At 38.9% G+C, this 25630-nt stretch overlaps 1 protein-coding gene across 2 annotated transcripts in view; it reads right to left on the bottom strand.

Annotated features, from left to right (window-relative positions):
* The window catches only part of VCL (vinculin), a 106895-nt gene extending 81989 nt beyond the window's left edge, over positions 1–24906 (bottom strand). The window contains exon 1 of one of the 2 annotated variants that reach the window (XM_037130631.2): positions 24603–24906. In XM_037130631.2, the coding sequence (XP_036986526.1) occupies positions 24603–24770 (168 nt within the window). In that variant the 5' untranslated portion in view covers positions 24771–24906. The remainder of the gene's footprint in view (positions 1–24602) is intronic. The other variant, XM_037130630.2, reaches the window with a different exon arrangement.
* Positions 24907–25630: the final 724 nt, after the last annotated feature.

Below are 25630 nucleotides of genomic sequence, written 5' to 3'. Positions count from 1 at the left end.
TTGGGTGGGACAGAGCCTCAGGGGATCTCCAGGGCAGAGCAAACAGTGTTAGCTTGGGTGGCACTGCCTGCCAGCTCTGTGGCTCTATGGGGGCAGGGTTCAGAAATGGGACAATGGCCCCTGACTGCATAATGCCAGGCACCTCAGTTTCTGCCTGTATACCACTGGTGCCTTTCAAGGGACTACCCTTGTGCTGGAGTTCAGAGGAAGTGAGCCTGAGTAGGTGAGTCCATGTGTGTGTTCTTTAAGAGGAACTGCTTGGGAACTGCAGCACTTCCTTCTACCGACTAAATCCCTGCTGGTTTTTGCAGTCAGAAGTTCTGGGTACCTATCTTCCTGGCACTGGGACGCTGGTTTTGGAAGCCTGATGTGGGGCTAGAACTCCTTGCTCCGGAGATATCCCTGCCAAAATTTTATCCACCACACATGTATATGGGACCAGCCCATTCCGCATCTCCACCCCTCCTACCAATCTGGATGGACATGGTTTCCTTAATTCTGTAGTTGTCAGACTTCCATTCAGCTCAATCTCTGACAGTCCAGAGTGATGGTTGTTCTATAATTTAGTTGCAATTTTGATGTGGTTGTGTGAGGAGGCAAGCCACGTTTACCTAAGCCGCCAACTTGACCAGAAGTCTAAGGTTGTGTCTTTTGCAGATACTTTCTCCTGGTCTGTGAACTGTCTTTTCACTTTGAGGATGTCCTCTGCAGCAAAAAATTCTTTTTTCCAATTTATTTATTTTTTCTTTTGTTGCATATACTTTTAATATACAGTTACTCATCTCTTAAATTATGGGGATACATTCTGAGAAATATGTCATTAGTCAATTTCATCATTGTGCACAGAATGCACTTACACAAACCTAGAAGGGACAGCCTCCTACATATGTAGGCTGTATTGTATAGCCTATTGCTCCAAGGCTAAACTTGTACAGCATGTTACTGCACTGAATTTTACTGGCAACTGTAACATGGTATCTGTATATCTAAATACATCTAAGATGGAAAATGTACAGAAAAAACACAGTATAAAAAATTTAAAATGGCACATTGTGTGTGTGTGTGTGTGTATACATAGTATATGTATATATATACACTATATATAGTATATATACAGTATATATATATAGTATATATAGAGAGAGAGAGAGAGAGAACTTAACCATGAATAGAGCTTGCAGGACCAAAAGGTGCTCTGGGTGAGTCAGTGAGTGAGTGGTGAGTGATTGTGATAACCTAGGACATTACCATATGCTATTGTAGATTTAATAAACACTGTCCCACAGCCTTCCCCCTACTTCCTTCCCACAGGGTTAAAAATAGAACATGAAAGCTATCAATGCTACTTCATGAACATGGATATGGGCTAGAATGATTGGAAGTATCAAAGAGAAAATGACTGGGTAAGGTATAGATCACCTTAATACTGACTCTCAGGAGTGAGTAAACAGTAGCCTGAGGATCACTATGAATAAGAAATGTAAATGGAGAGATAAAGGAACATCGGGGTGTATCATGGCAATGTGGTTTTGGCTGTTGCATGTTGAAGCAGTGGTTAGATTAAGAAATGCTGCAGTACTTATTAAAAAAAGACAGTGTTTAACATGGTAAGGGCATAAAACCAAAGAATCAATACCTTGACTTTGGAAATGTATTTTTGGTTCCACTGACCCTGTCTGGCACAAAGGGCTCTCTCTGGCATTGAATTGATAGAAGAAATAAAACTTATCTATGCTTTACATCATTGCTACCTGAAAATATTTCCAAAGTACAGGACAAAACTAGGTCCACACTCCCACAGAAAGTTTTTACTAAAGTGGCACTAAGTACTTGTTTAGTGCTCCTGTGGACCTGTGTTCTTGTACAAATCTGACGTCCTCAACAAAGAATTTACAGCAAAGAATTTACAACAAAGAATTTACAGCAATATTCTGAAGACTATCAAACTAGATCTATGAGGACTGTAGCGCCCTCTCAATATGCATCACTGAGGGGACAAGCTCCTCTCTGCGGAACAGGTCAGCAGCTCACTGATGGGGATGTAATCTGCATCCAAAATTGAGGTGCTGAGTAAGAGGAAATCTATTACCAAGCTCCACAAATATTGCTCTTGTCAAAGGAAAAAAAATTCCTCCTGAACCACATAGGCTTCCATTTCTTACAGAAAATTCAGCTTCATTACAATGTTATGGAACCATCATCGTATATAATCTTATGGGTTCATCATGGACCAAAACATCCTACGGGCCACATGACTGCAGCATCTAAGATTTTACCTAACCAACATCATGAAGATTAACTCCTATGTTTTATTCTAAGAATTTAATAGTTTTAAGTCTTACATTTATGTCCACGATCTATTTGGAGTTCATTTTTGTATCTGGCATTTGGAAAGGATTATTTTGTTTAAATAGGAGAAAACCAAGCATATTCATAAGCTGAAGAAGGCAAGAAATCAGACACTATTTCTGAAGCAGTCCCCAAAAAGGCAGGGACAGAATCTGGAGAGCAGATGGAGTGAATAACCTTAATCAGGAAGAAGGCCACCTCTTAATGGAGACAAGGTGTATGGTGAGGAAAATGAGTGAAGACAGAGATATAATTGTAACTATGGAGTCTATAAGCTGTGTCTTCTTAGGAATTTACAAGGCATATTAGTATACTTAAAAGTCTAAGATAACCTACAATCAGAAAATCTGTTTAACCCACCATTTTTTAAGTACCATTGACCCAGAATGTTTAACTTCTTCTTTTTTTGATTAGATAATTACAAGAGTTTGTATTTTTGTGGGTTTTTTATTTTTTTTCTGAAATTTTTGTTTTTCAGATCCTTAATTTCTTAACAATACCTATTAATCTATGATAGAACTCAGATTTGTACAACATGCTTAGAGAAAGAGTGACCTAAGCCAGAAGCTGCAAACTTGGCCTTTGTGCAGAATTTGGGCCAAGGGGATTTTTTTTGCCCCCCTCTTTCCTTAAATTAAGAAATTTTTTACAAAGATCCAAATATCTGATATCTCTTGAAGTATCAAAAGATTTGGCCATGTTAGATTTGCATTCCAGCAAGGGAACTATTGGCTGAAACCCAAAAGTCCCATATGGGAAATACAGGGTAGGGCAAAAGTAGGTTTTACAGTTTTGAATTTGCAAAACACAGTTTATTCCTATATATTATTATTGATTGTTTTATTTCCACACAAACAACTATGAACCTACTTTTGCCCTACCCTGTATACTCTCTGCTTCTCCCCAAAATCTTAACATGCAAATCATGTCCCTCATTTACGTCACTGCCTGGTCCCTGTGGGTATCTGGGTATCACTCCTATACTAGGGCCACCCTCTCAGTGTTTATACAAAGTGAAAAGTTCCTGAAGCCTCTCTTAGAAATTCCTTATTAAACTCTCCTCCAAATGTTTTCTTTTATAAAAGTACTCTTCCTGTGAGAACTATGAGAAAGATTTAGAAGTATTTGTGTCAAGAATGACAAAATGGCCATATATGGAACAAGTGTACACAGACCTATTTTATTTGACCTGTACAGTATTTTTTTTAAATGGGAAAGTTCACATTAAAAAAAAATTTCCAGATTTTAATGAGTATCAGGAAGATCCAATAACACTAGTCCCTGTTTCCATGTGGCAACAATAAGCTGGAGAGAGTAGCAGACCCTTCAATCAGGGCCTGCATTTTCCATTTACCACCCCACCACCACTCCCCAGTGTCCTACAGCCAGCCTGATTCACTCATTACCTATTCAGTCCTGCAGGCATCTAAGTTTGTGCCACCTGATTTAACAAAAAGATTCCTTCTTAATTAGCACAGTACATTAGGCAAGTTCCCCAGTATCATAAGTGTCATGTGAAATTTTACTTATGTCTCAGCTATTTCACTAATAAATAATAATTTCACATCCCACTCTCCCCTAAAGATATTGAAAAAATGACTAGTAGGGAATACAACATGTAAAACAGAATTTCAGATGACTTTTTATTTTCTTCTTAATCCTTTTCTGTACTTAACAGATTTTTTCTTTTTAATCATTTTTTATTAATGTTTAAATACAGTTGTCTCTATTTTCCCACCACCGCTTTCCCTGACCCACCCACAATCCTAGTCCCTTTGGCTTGGTCCATGGGTTCATTTATACTTGTTCATTGACTACTTTACAGGTTCTTTAAAAAAAAAGTATGCATTGACGTCATAATAAGAAAAATAGAAAAAAAATTTTTAGTGTATCAACAATATTTTTGGTAAGTGATCCATAAAGTAATAAGAAATCACCAGTGCCTAAAAAGTTCAAATTTTGACCAACTGCCAAAACAATTTAAATGTACATCAATGAGAACACAATGAAATGGGCTAAACAGCAGATGAACCATGTCGGTGACAAATTTTAATGTCAAGGAAGCTATTTGCTGCAACATACTTCCTCAGAAGTAGTGTTAAGCTGCCTGGGCAGCAGCTGTTTATTCCAACCCAACACGAGACTGAGTGTATCAATTAAGGCTAGATGAATGTTAGCGGAGCAGCCTTCCTCACCAGATCCCTATTTATGAAAATACTTGGGCAGGCTTCCAGTATGCAAATACTTCATTCTCTCCCTCAGCACAGGATTCTTCTTCAGACTTCCCGACCACTTACACTTGTGCTATGAATGGCCATCAGTTCAACAATAAAGCAGGTCATGAACACAGGAAACTTATCTCCACCACCTACTCTCTGCCCAACTCTGTCAATGGAACTCAAGATATGGCGCCTTCCATTTCACAGAGAATTTCAGAGTGAAAAATAATTTGGCAATCTAATCCAAATTTACTTTAGAAATGAGGCCCCTAGACGTTAGTTCTGTAAGAAAGTTGCAGAACTTGAATTGAATCCAAGCCTCATGACTCCACTTCCTGTGTTTTCAGGTGTACTTCCTAACTTGCAAGCAAGTCATTGTTAAATGACAAACGCTCCTACAGTCACAGAAAGTATATCAAACCTACTTAAAGTGATTTCCCTTTTGGTTTCAAACATATATAAGTAAACACTGCATTAAAAAAACATACAGTTCCCCAAATTCTCACCCTGTAGCTCTGCTTTAGCAACAGAAACTCAAGCAATAATTACGGAAAAAATTAATGGGCTGTTTTTTCCTTAATTTCTTTTACCTTTTCCAATTTTTTTAGTTATTGAAAAAATTTGTTAAAAGGAAACTCAGTATTAGTTCTACTAGTTTCATAATTAAATAGCTATTGCATAATCATAAATACTGGTGGAGAGGAAAAGTTCGCTGCACGATCTGAATGTAATCTGTGGTAGATGCTTCAGGGAGAGAATAAATTTCTCAAGTACAAGGTCTGAACTGTTTCTTCCCCCCTCATACCCATGACACAGTGACTGGCACATAAGTGCTCAGAAAATAAGTGCCAACTGAAATAAGTAAATTAATAAAGGAAGATAATAAAATAGGTTAATATTTAATTCTACCATTTTCTTGTCTTCCCACATATACTCCTTAAGTACTCTAGTCTAATTCCTTCTATTCCTACACAATTAACTCAGGAAGACCTTCATTCTTTTATTTTCAATCTTTCTTTGTACGACTATGCACTAATTTTCTATGACTCTATTAAGGTGAATAGCTGGGCTCCCACAGGCTGTTAAAAAAAAAAAATCATGGGGGAAAAAAGAAAGCTAAATATTGCTAAAGAAACTGAGGTTGACTTTACCACCTGTCCTATCTGCCTCATTCATGATATAAGGAAGTAATAATGCATGTGAAGGTGCTTGATGCACCATCGAAGTGTTATCAGATATAGAATGTCCCTGGCTGGTGTAGCTCAGTGGATTGAGCACGTGAACCAAAAGATCACGGTTTGATTCCCCATCAGGGCACGTGCCTGGGTTGCAGGCCAGTTCCCAGCAGAGGCCAGTTCCCAGCAGGGGATGCACCAGAATCAACCATACATTGATAGTCCTCTCCTTCTCTCCTTCCCTTCCCTTCTAAAGATAAATAAATAATTTATATATATATATATATATATATATAGAGAGAGAGAGAGAGAGAGAGAGAGAGAGAGAGAATGTCTCAGTACCATAAATGTTTAATCCCTTGAAGTATCACAAAGGCTGCACCAACATCAGAACACTATCCACTTCTTCACTGTCCTCTAACCAAATCTGCTTCTCTCCAAGTACTATCATTTCACAGAATTTAAATATAGTTTTTTTTCCTGTTTTCCCCCTTTAATAGCTAACATTGCAAACACATTTTTTCTTAACAGTTCTAGTTCACAAATGTGCAGAATTTCAATTGTTACATACCCAGCTTTTGGCTGAATATGTAATCAGCATTTGTAACATTGTCCCTATAGAAAAAAAAAAAAACTCTGAACCAATTTGTAAAGAAATTTTTGAAAAGCAACCCATTTTTATCTTAGGGTAACTGGGTCCTAGACCCTGTCCTGGAAAATAACTTGAAGTACTGGAAAAAGAATTGGGGCTTTGGAATGAAGCTCACCTTGCTCTGCTATTAGGAACTGTGTCGTTGGGCAAGTCATTTAATCTCTTTGAGCCTCAGTCGCCTTACCAGTAAAATGGTAAAAGTAAAATTTGTAATACACAGGTAAATCACCTAAAACTGGGCCTGGAAGGTAGCAGGTGCTAAATAAGTCCCTTTTTTCTTTCCCTCTGATGTACAGTTCATTGCAGACATTTGTGACTTCCATTTTCTCAATTAAAAATGTGGTTTGGTGGGGGTTTTGTTTTTTTCTAGTACATGAAATAAGTCAGGAGCTTTTTACTATCTTATTAAATCCTCATCTTCTAACAATCCTAGGAGGTAGGTTACAGTGGCACAGAGAGGTTATTTGATTTGCCTAAAATCACTCAGATTGTGGTATTGTCTTCAGCACAATGATGCTTTAATCCTAAACCACTTCTCTCTCTCTATCTGTGTGTGTGTGTGTGTGTGTGTGTGTTAATGAGGGAAGGAGATTCAATGATGTCTAAATGTTCTATAATATTGCATGATTCTATAGTTCAGTGGAACTACCAACTGGCAAGAAGGACAAGAAAAACTTCAAGCTCACAACAGGCAAATATAAATCAACATCTTACATTCTAACCAACTGAGGGCCAATTGTTCTAGTTTTCCTTCCCAGAAGCTGGAAGATTTTCACAGCCAACATGGGTTAAGCTCACTACGGTTTCAGCTCCTTCAGTTCCTTAACTGTTATTTGTTTAGGGATGACCAACTGAGTCACTCTGGCCACAACTGGCAAATAGCTTTTAAAATCAAACCAGGATTGATCAACAATGTAGCTTATTTTGAAACAGGTATGGTCAAAACTTGAAACAGTAACCCAATGGCAAAAGTCTCTAAATGCTCTCACTAATGTTAAGAGCATCCTGCTTGCAGGAGGTTATTCAGCATAGTAATTGAATTAGGCTCCAAGCTGTAAATAGACACTGACCCATTAAATTAGGACCATTAGCAAATCAAAATCATTTCTTTTCTTAGCTCAAGCTACAAACACATTTCTTACAAACAACCACAACTGGAAAGTCAATGTTTTGTAATATTAATATGTCAATAAAAGCCTGTCAGTTAAAACGCTCATGGGGGGGGGGGGGGGGGGAATACTCTATGGTACCTATACTAAATAAGTCCTAAAAGTTTTACCTTTAGGCTTTTCTTCTTAATGTTTTTACGTTTTCTTTTCAATTATGACAAAAGTAATTCAGTGTGACTACATATGAGCTGAGTACAAACCCAATTCTAAGCTTGCTGAAAAATGAAATAAGAACAGCTGCAGCATATCCAGACCTAACTGCACAGACTGGTCGAGATGCACAGACAGAAACAATAAAAAAAGCTACCAACTATCCCCAACAACACTAGTTGTGTTTGGGCCCTTTGCAGATTGTATTTCATCACTGCTTTTCATGTAATATTAATAGATTAGACACAACGTGGTATAATCAGGAGAAAGACTTTCACAGAAATATAAGTTTATTTCCTTTTGTTTCACTTGCTTACTAATGTGAATTATCAATACTGTAGGAAAGATGTTGATCAGTGCCACAGGCAACTAAACCCATTAATAAATTCTGGCTCTACCATCTTAGATAACTCACTCACAGTTGAGAAAAATGAAGACACAGAATTACTCGAATTGAAAGAATACACTAGAATTCATCTATCTAGTTTTTTTGCTTGTTTGTTTGTTCTAAGGAAAGTATTAAAGATAATGCTAGTAAGGCACCTAAACACTATACCTACAATCCTCTTACCTCCCGTTCTTACTAAATACCAAGTTCAATCCTAATAGTTCATTATAGAACACCACAAGTCCCAGATGGAAATAGTTCCAAATTTGGGGTTTATATGGAAAATATAACAGCAAAGAATCTCTGGAGATTGAGAGAGAATGTAGAAGGTTTTCACTGTTGAATTTTATTTTTTAAAGTATAAATTCCTACCTAAGCAGGCAAGTTTCTAAAATCCTAGTAATTAATAAATATACTAAAGGCTTAAATAATCATTACACAATTAGGTAATCTTCCTTAAGACAAATCCAAGTTCTCTCCTCCAAGTGTACATACTTCATTAATTACTAAGTGTATATGACAAACTGCCTATGAATTCTTCTGTACAGCTGATCACACAAAAAAATATTACTCAGCCATGTTGCATTTTCTTTTCTTTTTTTTTAGAACTTGGAAGTATTAAATTTTTTAAGATTTTATATATTTCTTTTTAGACAGAGAAGAAAGGAGGGAGAAAGAGAAGGAGAGAAACATTAATGTGTGACTGCCTCTCCTACACCTCCCATCAGCAACCTTGCTGCAACCCAGGCATGTGCTGTGACTGGGAATAAAACCAGCAACCCTTTGATTTGCAGGCCAGCACTCAATCCACTGGACCACACTGGCCAGGGCTCTTCCTTTTTTAATAGAAGTAAACTAGAGATTTTGAAGGCATCTCTTATACCCCTGATATCTTTAGATCAACTCACTTTTTAAATTATGTCCTGAGACTTCTGTGTGGAAGGCAATGTGCAGTTGACACTTCTTCGGGTGACACAAAGACGTACAGTTAGGAAGCTTATGGCCTGAACTAGCATCGGGACTACATATATGACTCTAATGAGTGCCAACAGGGAGGTATAACTTAGCACTACTGAGGGTCAGTGGGCAGAGAGCTCGACCAGTTGTTGAGGTAAGTGCAGTCATCATTATTACAGCTGAGCCTTAACGCATGGATAAAACTTCCGGTGGGAAGAGGCATCTTTAAACAAGGAAATGCGGTATGTGCGTAGAAGAAGACAGACAGACTGGAGTTTGTAAAACGCCAAGCAGTCTCGCTGGCTAGTACAGGCTTCCTGGGAGGGGCCCTATGGTGGGATAAGACCAACAATGGATTTTCATTTTGGCTTTCCATTGCCAAAGGTAGAGAACATCTGAGAATACATTTTCTCATTTTTTAAATAAGAGAGTTGGATCAGAATATCTCTGAGGTCTACTTTCAAATTTATAAATTTATGATTGTAGAGGTCCAGGGTTGGAAACACTTTCTATAAAGGGGAAAGTAGTAAATATTTTAGGCTTTGTGGGCCATATGATCTCTGTCACAACTTTTCACACTATTGTAGTGTGAAAGTAGTATAGAAAATATGTAGGAACAAATAGGAAGGACACAGGGACGAGAACCAAGGGGGGTGGAAATGGGAGGGAGGTGGGGAGCATGGGGCAGGGGAGGCTGGGATTGGGAGAAATAGACAAAAAACTGTACTTGAAAAATAACTAAATAAAATTTTTAAAAAAGAAAATATGTAAATGATGCCCTGGTTGGCATGGCTCAGTGGACTGAGTGCCGGCCTGTGAACTGAAAAGTCGCTGGTTTGATTCCTGGTTGGGGCACATGCCTGGGTTGTGGGTCAGGTCCCCAAATTGGGGTGTGTGAGAGGCAACCAATTGATGTTTCTCTCATTCATCAATGTTTCTTTCCCCCTCCCTTCAAAAATAGATAAATAAAATCTTTTAAAAAAGAAAATATGTAAATGAAAAGGAACAGCTGTGTCTCAATAAAGCTTCATGTATATTGAAACTTTAATTTTATATCATTTCATGTGTCACAAAATATTATTCTTCTTTTAATTTTTTCAAACATTTAAAATTGTAGCCCTGGCTGGTGTAGCTCAGTGGACTGAGTGCAGGCTGTGAACCAAAGGGTCACCAATTCAATTCCCAGTCAGGGCACATGCCTGGGTTGCCAGCCAGGTCCCCAGTAGGAAGCACATGAGAGGCAACCGCACACTGATGTTACTCTCCCTCTTTCTCCTTCCTTTCCTCTCTCTCTAAAAATAAATCAATAATAAAATCTTTTTTTAAAAATGTAAACACTATTCTCTGCTCCTGGGCAGTACAAAATTTGGCTTATGAGCCATAGTCTGCTGACTTCTCCACTCCATGGAAAAATAAGGACAGAAAGGGAATAGAATTTACTAGTAGTATTCAAGAGCTAGAATAAGACAGACAACAATGTGGTACTATAATTATGTATATGATAAATGTTGCTACAATAGCAATCATATTATAATACATAAATATATCAAAGTAACATGTTGTATACCTTAAATTTATATATTACATGTCATATATATTCCATTTTTTTTAAAGATCTAGAATAAGAAATTTAGATTAATTTAGAAGACAATAGGAGGAGGTACAGGTTTCTGAAGAAAAAAATGCTGAGATCAAAACTGTACTTAGAAGACTTATTTGGCAGTAATGGATGGGAGTGAGAGATTAGTAGTTAACTATCTATCATTGAGGTATAATATTAAAGCCTAATCTAAACTGGTAGCTTTGAAGAAGGGAAAGAAAAAAGAAAGGGAAGGAAAAATCAACAGAGCATTACTTATAAAAAAGAAAAGATTTATTTATCTGGCACACAAAATTTTTAAAAAGTCGATTTCCAGACAAGCAGCAGGGGAAAGGTGATTTTGCATTCCCATTCCTCAGGGCCCCAACAGCCTGCAAACGCAGTAGACTAATGGAGGAATTTGCCTTTTCATGGAAGCTTTAGAACTGCCCCGGTTGGAGCTTCCAGTTCAAAGAGTTTCCTGGTATATATCAGGTAAATGGTAGCATTCATTGTTTTGGTTTTAGAGATGAAATAGATATAACAGTTTTAGAGATGTTTATTTCTGGCCCCTTTTACTCCAGAGGATTGCCAGCAGCCTTTTCAAATTAGGAAAGAGTATTCACTGGGGTACATAGATATATCATTGCCCTCGGTATTTTAAAATAACTCTGCTGACTGTGACTCAGAATTTATATCTATCTTTTCTTACTCTAATGGAGGAAAGAAATGCAGTGTACAAATGCGACTGATTCGACATTACTGTATCTCCCAAGTGCAAGTAACACCACTGTATGGGAGCAGGACGTGGTTTCTAGAACTCAAATTTAGAAGCTGGGGAGGGTCAGAGGGAGGAAGGGAACAAATAGACATGCGCATAAGCAGCTCTAATCCATGATAATATCTGATAAGAAATATAGTCAAAACTTATGGAAACACAGCACAGGGAGACATTAATATCAACTGGGCATCCAGGAAAGCGCTTCATGGAGAAAGTAACATCAACACTGGTCTCATGTTAACAAGAGAGGGAGGGGAATTCCAGGCTATGAGAACAGTGCAAACAATAACGACAAAAAGATGTGGGGAAATAGGGGTCTTATCTTTTTTACTTCACGAGAGAAAGAGTGAGAAAGTCCACCATTTTCTAATTAGAGTTCCAAAGGGAGAGAAAAAAATGAAGGGTGAGGCAAAAATTCAAAAGGTTAATGACTAAGAATTATTCCAGGATTGAAAAAAGAAATCAGCCCCTAAAACAAGGGAGCCCCCAAAAATCTCAAGACAGTTAAATACGGTCTCAAGAACCCCAGAGAGAAAAGTCATAATCTACAGCAAACAGCAATTAGACTGATGGCTCATTTGAATGCAGAAACACAAACAATATTTTTCTTTCAAAAAGCTGGAAAAAAATTACTACCAGCCTAGATTTATATCCAATAAAATTAACTTTCAAAAATGAGGACAAAATGGAGATATTTTCAGGTAAACAAAAACTTCAGAGTGTATACCACCCAAAGGGCCCACAAAAGATACTAGCAAAGAATGAACTGCAGGAAGAAAGGAAATATACTCAGAAGGAAGATATGTCCACCATTTCTCTTACACCTCAAAACAGAAAAAAATTAAAACAAAAGTGAAATCTTAGACAATTGGACATAGACAATGGAATGAAAAGTATTTTACAATCTTTGTATTACTGAGGACAGTAAAGATGCTAATTGATTTAAGACTCTGAAGATAGATATGTGTGTTAAAAATTTCCAGAAAACCAGTGAAAGACCAGACCTTCCAAACTAGTAGTTACAGTCACCTGATTATCACATTCAACTCTATTACCCCTATGTTGAGAGCACAAATGAAAGAGATTCTAGCTCTTTTCAGGCAAGAGATACTAAGCTCATCCAGTTCCTGGCATAGTATGTAGCCATCAAATATTTGTTAAATTAACTTGGCTGTTCCAGAATAAGGTGAATTCTAGTTCACAAATACATCAAACTTCTCAACTCTACCTGAAAGGCTGATTTCATCTTATTATTATTGGTGAGTGGCATGACTACCCCCCTTCAGCTATTTTTCTTTTTTAGGAAATAGAACAACGAGTGCTTAGGATAAAATCCCAAATCCTAAGCCCCAATTCTTGCTTCTAAATTGAAAATATATATATACTTTTCTCTCACTTTTGCACAAAAAGAGTTAGTGACCAAAAATTAGGTATTTTATTCTAATCATGGGAAACTGGCAATCAAAGACTCAGGCACCCAAACTGTGAGCGATATTTTCCCTGCAGTTGGTAAAACTGTGTATTCCACAACATATGGAATTCTACTGAAAGCTTTCACTGGCATTTTGCCTTGTTGAATAAAAGTTAGAAGTTATGCTTAGACATTTAAAAAAATCAACACTGCCTTTTCATTAGACTAACATTTAAAATATGGCTTAAAAATCATGGGAAATATATTATGTGTAACACTCATTGAGCTCTTAACTATGTGTTGGACATAGTTCTAAACATTTTTGTGATCTCATTAATCTTCACAATAATAAACTATGAGTCTGGCACTATGATTCACTTTGTTTTAGAGGCGGACCATAAGAAATGGAGATGAAATAATTACCTCAATGTTCATACCTTACAGATGTCAGTCAATAGTGGGATTTGAACACAAGGAATTTAGTTCTAGAGCCTTTATTCTTTTATTTTATTTATTTATCTTTAGAGGGGAAGGGAAGGAGAGGGAAAGAAGTATCAATGCATGGTTGCCTCTCCTGGGTCCCCCACTGGGAACTATCCTGCAACTCAGGATGCGCCCCAACCGGGACTCAAACGGCGATCCTCTGGTTCGCAGGCCCACGCTCAGTCCATTGATCTACACCAGTCAGGGCTAGAGCCTTTATTCTTAACCATTACACTCTACTGCCTCCCAAGTCCCGTCATGTTTGTATGCTAATTTACCTTGTATCGATATCTTAAGTTGGACTTCATTATTCAGTAACTCATACTACATGCATTTTGCCAAAATTGGCTATTCTGTTTATTTGCAAAGGAACAAAACTAATAGAGAATTCCAAATACATGTTATATTTTTACTTATATTTACATATTCTGCATAATCCTGTGTTGGGCAGGATTATCCCAATCTGCACCCTAGGACTTTGCCTAGAATTTACTCATTCAGGAAACATGAACTGAATGGTTCTACTATAGGCAATGCCCTGTGCTAAGCAATGATTTATAGCTACTTTCCTAACTGGCAGTTAAATTTCACCCAGATTCACCCACAGCACAATATATATTTTTCCAAATAAGTATAAAACAGTTTTTGGCAGAGAAGCAGCAAACAGTCCTCCCATTTGTTCATTCAACAAATATTCTTCAGGGCTCTACTATGTGGCAAGCACTATGACGGGTGCTAAAAATTCAGGGGCAAATACAGCAGAGTCAGTATCTGTCCCTAGGGCTTTGTGGAAAGAAAGATGTCAAGTAATAATCACAAGTAATTACTAACTGTGATCAGCACAATAAAAAACATTATACAAATCATATGACAGAGGGACCTCTCAGTTTTGGATGCAGAGTCAGAGAGGGTGTCTCTAGAAAACTGACATTTAATATGGAAGTAGAGGATTAGTAGAACTTACCCAAGAAAATAAGTACAGAAAAATGGTTCAGGCAGAGGGGAACAGCAAATGTGCAGGCTCACAATAAGTTCTGTGCTTTGAAGGAAAGGAAAACCTGGAGTGCCGGGAGGGCCACAAGAAGAGGGTCGCTGAGGCCAACCCTCAAAGGTCTTCTCCTATGAGGGGGCCCGCCACCTGCTCACTCTGCTGCTGACCCACTCACATTTTCTCCATGATTCCAAGGAATAAAAACTCTATTTACAGTACTAGCACACAACCCTTTAACATGAATAATTTAAAGTCTGCAATAACTTCATTGGTGGAAAAAATATAGATAGCATAAGTTGTTACAAGATTATAAATTTCACTTGTATTTTAACAACTTGAGGCCAGAGACCCTATCTCATCTATCCTACTATCAATCTACAATGTGCACAGCTGGAGTCTGATAACTAGAGTTGCTATTTGAGAAGAGATGTAGGATAATCATTTGAGTTACCTATCTAGATATTTTCCTATTTAATATTTATTAACCTAGTCATGCATCCTTATCGATTTAATTACAGGAATAAAAACATGTTGTCCACTTTACAAATAAAAGATGAGCCAATTCTCCAGGGATGGCGGTGGGGGACTGAGAGAAGGCTGGAAACATGGGGAAGCTAGATAATAGAGGTCCCTCTCTCCTCCCCAGTGTCCAATTTCTCTTTCTTCACAGAAAGCTTACTTGTGGGCATAAGTTAAGTTCATTTCAAAAGAAGATATGACTTGGATTGTGGCCAGCTGCAACGATTTTCAACCACCTTCCCCTTAAAACCCATTTAACCGGAAATCATATCACTGGGACATTCTCTAAGGACCAAAGACTCTACGGTTTGCAACTTAACAATATTTGTAAAACATTTTAGTACTAAGATTCACTACCTGTCATCCTCAGTACCCACACACACATCCTACCCTCATACCAATCCAATGACTTCTGAGAGAAGTAACAAAGAACTTCTTGGAATCTGAAAGTAGAACTATGTAACCAACATGTCAATTATGAATCTTTGTTTCTTTTTGTGATTACATAGGCACTGTATACAGCAACATCTGCGGGCAGGAAAAATACTCACCATGCCTTCCAAAGAAGGCAAGGTTAGTGAGCCATCTTCATCATCATGAAATAGCCTAGAATGACTCCACTGGTAAAGCAAGTACCAAAACGCAATGCACCTATGGAAGGAATACCATGAGCAAGGGACTGGACTAAGCACGGCACCAGAAATATCAAGAAGAATATAGCCCAGTCCTTGCCCTCCAAAAACCAAGTCTTAAAGGGAGACACCTTAAGGGAGTAGGGAGAGAGGGGGAAAGAGGAAACACAACCAGATCAATCTCCCCCAAACTCAGGACCCAGTGATACAAAACAAAATGTACAAAGCTTTTTACTAAGGAATTAATTGGAAAGAAGGCAATTAATTCCCAACTTCTAAGTCTAATTATGCAAGTTTCCTTCCACCCATTACTTTATCATCCTCTTACCGCTTTGTATGCACATAATGCACATAGCAAAATAGATTGAATTATCTTAAAGACCCCATATCTTTAATAAGTATGTTGAGATTATTAGTTCTTTTAGGACCTAGCCCACTGTTTTGAAGTTATTTCCTTCCACAGCACTTAACTGAAACAGCAGTTAGTTAAGTAGAACACGGCTCCCTAAACAGCACATGACCAAGAAAGTCTCACAATGTTGTAACAGAACAGATTGGGTTTTCTCACTTTTCTTTGCAACTATTGAGTGGGGAAGTGAACTAAAGGGTTTTGAGGTATATGTTTAATGGTGAAGGAGGATAAAAGCCAGTGCATCTGTAATATAATTAAGTTTGTATTTATACCCAAGGAAACACAAGTTGGTTTGGAGAGAAAAGACAAAGAATAAAACACAAATCAAGGTCAAACAGACTGAGAAACATTGAGACTGAGACTTAGGATAGATTTCCTAATTTCAACAATAAAAATAGAATACTTTTGTAATAGGTAAAATGTTGTTCTTTGTGGAAGATGATATGAAGGCTCAGCATGGCCAAAAGTGATTATTAATAGTGTACTGTTCAATAAAATACTGTACATTTGGAGGTATCTTTGAGCTCACTGAGTAGACACCATGAACAAAGCTCACCCTCCCAAGTTAAAATATTTGTGGACAAGAAGTTATCATTGAAATAATGGTGGCAGACATATCCAAGGAATATTGTGGAGATTTGATCTCTTTATAAATCTTGTGAATGATAAATGTGTGGGCATGGCAACTAGTGGGCAACTAGTTCGCAACTAGTGGGCAACAGAACAATGTTGGAATGGTGGTAATACAAGCAAATAATATCACGTTAAAGCCATGGAATGACTTATAATGAATGGCTGCGTTCACCAGAGAAATCTACTGCTCCCTGTGTTCCTTCTCCACATCACCTGTTTTACTACAATATAAAAAAAGCAGGTTGTGTACATTTTCATATTAAACTTTTTTGTTAAATTTCTGTAATAGTCAAAATATAAAATACTATATTGTTTTTAGTGTCATATGAAAGGTAAAACACTTTAAGTATAATGATAAAAATACAAATGAACAAAAATTCCCTACTTACATATTAATCTCAGCTTCCTTCCCTAATAAACCTTTTTGTAAACTGTTAAGAAGAAATAGATAAGACAGCCTTCCTCTCCAAAACTATTCCCAATGAAACTGAGCAAGTACTAAAATGGCTGATAAAACAGGAAAGCAGCCATCTAGATTCAAAACTTATGTTATCTGTGTGGCCCAATATACCAGATCACTTACTGGAAAAATTCTACAAGTTTAGTGTACAAGGAAAATGAAAGCCTCCAACGGAGGTCCTTTCACCAACACATAAACTCTTCTCTGGGTGTTTCAGAGTCTTACTATAGATTTGAACTTTACTCACTCCTTAAAGCCCACTCTGAAGGCCTGCCTGAACATAACATGAACTGAGAGAATGACCCTTCCTCATCAAGAGTCCTGAGCACATGCTTCTCAGATAAGGTCAAGTTGAAGGAGTTCATCATCACCAAGCCCTCATTTTATGAAATGTTAAAGGGACTTATATAAAAAAAAATAAGATAAAAAAACATGTATACTAAAATGACAGCAAACTCACAACTACTAACAACCACACCTAAAATTAAAACAAACTAAGGAAACACCTAGAACAGGAACTGTTGAACCACAGAAATGAAGATCACATGGAGGGTTAGCAACAGGGGAGTAGAAGGAGGAGAGAGGGGGAGAAGGTACAAAGAATAAGTAGCATAGATAGCAGGCAGAAAATAGGAGGAGGGCAAGAATAGTATAGGAAATGTAAAAGCTAAAGAACTTAAGACACATGGGCATGAACTTAAGCTAAAGAACTTAAGACACATGAAGACACATGGGGGGAATGGTGGGGGAGTGGGTGTGCAGGGTGGAGGGGAATGAAGGGGGGAAATGGGACAACTGTAATAACATAATCAATAAAATATATTTTAAAAATTTTTTTTAAAAGAGTCTTGAGGATAGAACATTATTCTAGAGAGAAACTTTGCTAATCTCTGACATTTGCTCATTAAGGATACAGATTCTTTTGACACAGATCTAATGCTGCTTTACAATGTAAAAATACACCCCACTGTTGTGAACATAAGGTTCAATGAAAAGGCTAGGGCCAGGTCAGCCAGAAGGCAAGAAAGCAGCAGATCAACTTCATAACATATAAAGATCTTTTAATGAGGAATTCATGGCTCACAGTGTGATTCTACACTGTAATCAGCAGGGCTCCAAATGAATATATCAGCACTTTGTCTGAATTGTTAGATTTTAAAAAGATACTCCCAATTTTAAAAGAATGCAAAATTCCAATGCTACTTTCTGATAAGAGGCAACATATTCTTGTGTTATGAATTTAGTAAGTGGCCTGCATAGTTGAAATGACTCTGAAACAGAGAACCACAACCCAAAATAGCCCAAACACTTTTGTTATCTCAAACAATGCGCATTTAGCCATTCATTCCTTCCTCTTAGTATATATTCTACTTGTTTCAGACAAAGCTCGTTATGAATTTCATAAGACTGTTCAAATTCAGCTACACCAGGTGTTTGAAAGCTGGGGATAGGAAATATTTGCTGTACAAAAATTCTTATTACAAGATTTTGTACCTAAAAAAATGAATGCTATACATATTCAGGGGGAATACATATGCTATACATATTCATTTAGGGGGAAAAAAAGTTATATTGCATACCTATGACCAGCCCGACACTAGAAATAAAGGGATGAATACAAGATACAGTCCCTGCCACTAAGGAACCTACAATCTAGTGGAAAAGACCAACACTGACCAAGTACGAAGAGCATCACAAGGAGTACATACATGCTTTGCTGGACTGTAGACTGTGGATAATGAGAAATTCCCACCCTAACCCCTTCCTGAGCATACAGTAAAAGACCAGAAAGGTGTCGGAAGGCTTTGAAAATAATAATCCTCTCAGTTGTGAAATATATAAAACATAAGCATTTTATATGAACATAAATGACCAGTAATTTTAAAAGTATATAAATTGACTACCTTTTTTGACAAATATATGACATGTTAAAATCAAAATAAGTCCCAACCGAACAAAAGTATTTGCCTTAATGCTCCCCTTAGTTACACTCCTTCTGGACTGTAACAGAAGGAGCCAACTTATACTGTGGTTGATACTTAGGACTTTTGCTCTTTTATTTTGTCTGCTCAGTATTTTACCAGTGTTATTTATAAAACAGCTTCAGAAAAGCCCAACTTTCCACTGTGTAGATATATAAATACTTAGGTTGGAGCTCCCTTAAAATTATAAACATAGCTATAGAAACACAAAAATCTCTAAAACTCTTCTATCAATCAGTCGAGTAAATGCTAAGTGTCTTTGGAACACAGTTTATATCTGTCCCATTACATTCTTATATCTCTTTTGATCTTGAAAGAAAGTTTTTCAAATGAAACTTCACAATTCCCCAAAGAATACCCAAACCTACCTTAAACACTTTTTAAATATAAATTTTTTTAAATATCCTACAAACCTACTTTAAATACTATTTAGTTCCAGTAGACTTCAAGCTAAGCAGCCATATATGCTATAAAAAGCCTTTATCTGATTTGCAGACTTAAATACTTGTGTGCTGATCTGTATCTACTTTTTTTTATTAAAAAGAAAGAAATGCTATGAAATTGAATGTCAGTGAAACAGAACCCTACCTTCACGTCACTCCTTTCACATAGGCCCTTCACAGAGGCCATGCCCAAACCAGGCTTTAAACAGAGAATCTTGCCAGGACTAACACATATGGAAACTCTATGACTAACAGCACTCTTGTTGCTTCTGATTCTAGGTGGAAAAGTTCCACTGATACTTAGCAAATTTGTTCTAAGTGGATGTGGAATGGTGAGGTGAAAAAAGCACAGGATCCACAGTTAGAGAAACAGTTTGAGTCCAGGCTCCATCACTAACTAGCTGTACCACTGTGGGCAGGTTCCTTAATTCCTCTGACCTACAGTATCTTCTTCGTCTGTAAAATTAGGACTACACCAATACCCACCTTAAAGAATTGCTATGAGGCTATATATATATATATATATATATATATGAAAGTATTTAATAAACTATAAAGGATTATATAAATGTTATTATTTTATTAATTTGTCTTAAATAGGAATTGTATGTTTATTTTTAAAATTGAAAAATACAGGACAGTATTAAGAAGAAAAAAAATCATCCCATAGGCTTATCACCCAAATAGTTACTATTTATTTTAACCGGAATAACTGTAACATCAACCAAAAGAAATTAAAGCAAAATGACCAAATTAATTGTTGATCTCTTTTTAAGAGCAGAACAGACTTTCCCATCAGTTTAAAGCAAAGACAATGCTACATTTGTCCCAGAGCTGGTCCCAACAGTATGATATATGGGTGAGGCTCATAAAGGCTAAGGCCACAAAAACTCCCAAAATAAATTATTTCATGAACCCAAAGAGGTAGTTACCACTCATTCCCTCAGATACAATGGAGAAGGCAAAGTGTCTGAAGTCCCATTAATAAAACTGGCATGACTATATAGTCACAAAGACTGACAGATTTCTATGGGCCACTTATGGGGGGGGGAAAAAAAGAAAAATTTATATATCATGCTACAAGACAGGCAGTCTAAGACTTCTGACTTTTCCCCAACTGCTTAATGAATGCCATCCTAGGAATTTCTTATACCTCTCCTCTGGTTTTTCTCTCCCACAGTTCTCCCAGACCCCCTCCCTGTTTTATTATGCATTAGAATCACTCTCAGTGTTTAAAATGTCCTTATTCCATACAATGGAATATTATTCAGCAACAGAAAGAAATGAAGTTCTGATATATACTACACCATGAATGAACCTTGAAAACATGCTAAGAGAAAGAAGTGAGAAACAAAAGGGCACATATTTTATAATTCCATTTGTATGAAATGTCCAGAATAGGCAAATCCACAGAGACAGAAAGTGACTGGTGGTCGTCCAACGTGAAGATGGGAGGGAGAGTGGCCGCTAATGGGTATGAGGTTTCTTTTTGAGGGGACAAAAGCATCCCAAAATTAGATTGTACTGATGTAGCACAACTCTGAAAACATACTAAAAAACACTAAATTGTACACTTTATTTTTTAAGTATTTTTATTTTATTTTTTTAAAGATTTTTATTTATTTATCTCTAGAGGGAAAGAGAGAGGGAGAGAAACATCAATGTATGGTTGCCTCTCATGTGTCCCCTGCTGGGAACTGGCCTGCAACCCAGGCATGTGCCCTGCCTGGGAATCGAACCGGGATGCTTTGATTCGCAGGCCCACACTCAATCCACTGAACTACGCCAGCCAGGGCTAATTCACCTATTTAAAGTGTGCAATGTAGCCCTGGCTGGTGTAGCTCAGTGGATTAAGCACAGGCCTGCGAACCACAAAGGATCATGGTTCAATTCCCAGTCAGGGCACTTGCCTAGGTTGCAGGCCAGTTCCCAGCAGGGGACGCATAAAGGCAACCATACACTGACGTTTCTCTCTCTCTCTCCTTTCCTTCCCCTCTAAAGATAAATAAATAAAAATTTAAAAAAAGTTACATGAATTACACCTCAACAAAGCTGTTTTAAAAAAAAGGCTCTTGTTCAGAATCCTGAGTTGAAAAAGGAACATGTAAACAAATATTTCCATCCCACCGCTTCCTGAGTCTAAGCAAAAGTAATGACTCAGCTGCGATAAGACATGTATATAAAGTGACCAGACTACTTGGTTTAACAAATATACATGAAACTGCAAATCCAAATGATCTGGCCCCCAAAAAAGTATTTACCTTAATGATGCCCTAAGTCAAAATGTGGTCCTCAGAGTCTCAATAATTCTGTGCCTTTGTTTGGATAGTTCTTACAACTTGCAACACTTTTGTTACCACATCTTTAAATGTTCAAATCCCACCTGACCCTAAGGCCAGTTCTGTAAGGAATACCCAAACAGAAGCACTGAAATAAGAATATAACCTCCCAAGGTAACTGAAACATGAATTATATAAACTGTAGAATATTTATTTAAAAATCCGTTTCATTATTTTATAGTGACACCACATTTTTTCCTAAGAGTTCTATTATCAAATTTTACAAATTCTTCTTCTACTATGTTTCTAATATATACTAGTTCTAATTTCTTCTCCATTTTCCCCACCAAACACGAAGTCCAGGCCCTCATTTTCTTAATGATCAACCAATTTTAAGTCTCCTAATTTATCTCCATTCCCCACAGCTCCTTCTTCCCTTCGACAATATTTATGAGCCACCCTGTGTGCCAATGTTAAGGGTAAGAACTGAGGAGTACATAAAGAAATATCAAACAAAGCCTGTTCTCCAGAAACAATCAACTTGAGAACTTGACACATGTACACAATCCACCATGACACTACTCAGCACACACCATTCTCATCCGCTCTCTCCCACTTCTTGCTCATCTTACTAGATAAGGTCTTCTGTTACAGCCCACATGCGGGTCATGCACTGACCCACCTCCAATTTCTCCCCAACTTTCCTCCTGAGCTAATCAAGACAATCTACTTGCTGTAACCTGGAAGTGACTTACTCACAAGTACCATTTGTTCATGACTATTTGTCACCACAATTTTCCCCACTTTCTAAATCATATCTACAACCAATGTTAAGTCCCTTCTCTTATATGTATCACGAAGTTTGTAACTATATGTAACTTTTTTCAGCTTATAACTGACTGGCCTTATTCCTTTTGTATTTGTCTCACAGTATCTACTATATCTATACCTAGTTTCCTAACTAAGGGTATCGTACCACCTCTGGAGCTTCTTAAAAATACCAAGGTCCTTACCCAATCCCCTGGAAAGCTCCTCAGTAAGCCTGGGGTGGGAGCTAGACATCTTTATTTCTAAAAAGCCCCACCGGTGATTCTGAAGCACATCCCTACCTGAAAACCACTGACTTACAATGCTCCCTATACAGCAGGCATTTGATTCTTATTAATTCATGCATTGAAGCTCATAAATAACTTCTCTCTAAATAGCCTAACCAGATATCAACCCGTAGACTACACACCAGCTCTATTCCAAGTGCAACATATGGTTTTAAGATTTCATTTCCTGAAGTACTCCTTGGAGAGACACTATTACCTTGTCTCTTTACATTGTTTCCTATTTGTTGAAAAATGGAGACCTGGAGTGTAGCCATCTTAGACAACACTACATAAGAATGTACTCTGGAGCCTTAGATTAAATTATTTATAAAAAGAACAAGAACAATGTAGAACTAACTAAACATTTTGAATGAACTCAGTATTATTACTAAATAGATTCTTACAAAATCTATACAGAAGGCAGAGCAAAAATTTGATCAATACTGCTTCCCAGTCTTCCTACTTAGCAGTGTCCAGAACTGCCTGAAACAGTTGAGGGGCCCCTGAAAACTGAGGAAGACTTCAGCTGCTAAAGTGCCTCTGGAGCAGTAAAGTGCTCTAATTAAATAAGTAACCTAAGCCCCACCCAGACTCACAGTTGCCTCCCAACTACCCTGACACACACTATTTACAGAGTTCAGTGGGGGAGCAGCGTGAACTTTTCCCAAAGCCGGTCAAGTTGTCCCTCACAAGCAGCAGCAGTCTGAGTCACCCACCCAGGGTGGAAAAGAAAAGTGTGATATGCCAGGGAAGTGTTGGGAGACGTTGCAGCACCTCTTTTCCTATTTCAGAAGTGGGCTCTTCCTCCTCCAAGATTCACCTCAGTTATAAATCACAGCTGTGGTCTACAGGAGTCTGCAGAACCACTCAGCCACCCAGGAAAGTTGTGGACTGGGGAGGAGACTCCCGGTGTTTCTCCCTGGCAGGGGCGGCAGGTCCCAGATTCCACAGGCCTCTCCCAGCAGCTCCATCTTGCTTCCTGCCAGGAGGAGGGGCCAGGAAGGAGGACCCAGAGTCTAGAAAGGCCCCGTGAGAGGAAGCCCTTTGACAGCAGGTAAGCCAGGTGGTAATCTCCAAGGGAGGGTAAAAAATGAAAGGCGGCAGGGTTAAGCGAAAGGGTTAAAGGATTGGTCGTCATGAATTACTACATAAAGAAATTACCCGGTGTTTGAGAGTGCCGGGGACTGTGAGCATAAGTGGAATGCCCAAAAAGGTTAGGAGGAGACAGAGAGATGCGTAGCCAGTAAGACAAGTGGACAAAAGGGCAGGAAGCAAGGGAGTGGTGGTGGGTGAGGCAGGTCTCAGGGTGAGAGACAGAAGTATTAGAAAGGAGAACAACGTGGCTCAAGAATCCCAGGAAAGAAAGGCAAGGAATCCGTAACGGAGCCCATCAGCCCATAAACCAGGCTGGGGAGGCCTAAAAAGGAGCTGAGAGGAAGGCTGTCGACCTTACTCTGTGAGGGGCGACAGCCTGCTGACGGAAAGGGGCCATCAGTCACCCAAACAACTACCATCTATTAAGCAACTAGTGGGGTTCATACGCTGTCCTTAGCAATTTATAATATCACCTCGCTGGATCTTCACAACAAATCCACAAGGCAAGCATTATTATAATTGACCCCATTTTACAGACGAGGAAACTGAGGCCCAGAGACGCTCAGGGGCATGCTCAAGGTCACAGCGCGGAGTAGTCTGAATTAGAACCCATGGCTGTCTGGCTCCAGAACCCAGGTACAAAGCCACAGGCAGCGAATCGCGGGCAAACAGGAGCCGCGAGGCGGGCCGGGCCCACAGGGATGTCTCCCGCCCGGTTCCGCTCCCCACCCCAGGCCCATAGTACTCACCCGGACGAGGTTGCTGACGGCCGCCTGCACGGCTGCCACGGGCGCGGTGAGGTCAGGGATGGCTTTGCCGTCCACCTCGCCTTCCTCGTGCATGATCACCAGGTGCGAGATCTGCTGAGCCACCGGCTCCAGGATGCTCTCGATCGTGCGCGTATGAAACACCGGCATCGCGGCGGCGAGAGGGGCGGCGAACCGCGGGCTTCAGAAAATTGGGAGCAGTAGGACCGGGAACCCGCAGACAGACGGACTCTGAGCAGCGACTACAGAGTCCCGGCTTCCCTCGGCGTTACCAGCTTCACGGGCACCCCACCCCCTCGCGTAGTCGCGCCCAATGGCAGCGTGGCCCAGACCTGAGCTGCCACTCCTATTGGTCCTGCTGCTAGATACTCCACCCCCGCCCCCCCTCGCCTTCTAAGACCCCGCCCAACCCCGCCCCCATTCCCAAGGGAGGGGCCTGGGATCCGGGCTGCGCTGCCAGGATTGCGACTGGATTCCCAAAGCCCAGCGCCGGGCGCTCCTTATAAGGGCATGGTGGGAACTGACTGTGGGGCTGGAGTCCTTGGCCCCGCCTCCCGGGGCCGCCTCCGGCTAGGGTTTCGGGACTCCACCCATCTGCGGGATCACCTCAGCGGGGCGGGGTCTCACCTCCTGCGGCGGCGCTGGAGCCTGCTGAGCTGAGAGAACCCTAGATCCCCTCACACCTCCCCAACTTTCTTTTCACAAGATTCCTTCAAAATACTCTTTCCATTTCCTCTTAGTAACACATGAAACGTTTTTTATAAACATTCAAACAACAGAAGTGCGCAGAGAAACATAAGTGTCCCATTCATTCACAAACCACCCACTCAATTTCTCAGATATTCGGTTAACAGTTTAGTGTGTAGATCATTGTAGATCTTTGTCTGTTCATTTTTGTGTACATATATATTTCTAAGTATATAGGATTAAACATTTTCCTGGAACTTGATACATATTCCGTTTAATTAAAATTCCCTGGTTATCTTTCTACCTCATTCTTTTTTAAGGGC

The sequence above is a fragment of the Artibeus jamaicensis genome, unplaced genomic scaffold, assembly GCF_021234435.1.
Source record: "Artibeus jamaicensis isolate MK-2021 breed Jamaican fruit bat unplaced genomic scaffold, CSHL_Jam_final contig_332, whole genome shotgun sequence".
In the NCBI taxonomy this organism is placed as follows: domain Eukaryota; kingdom Metazoa; phylum Chordata; class Mammalia; order Chiroptera; family Phyllostomidae; genus Artibeus; species Artibeus jamaicensis.
This window is presented reverse-complemented; position numbering and strand designations above follow the sequence as displayed.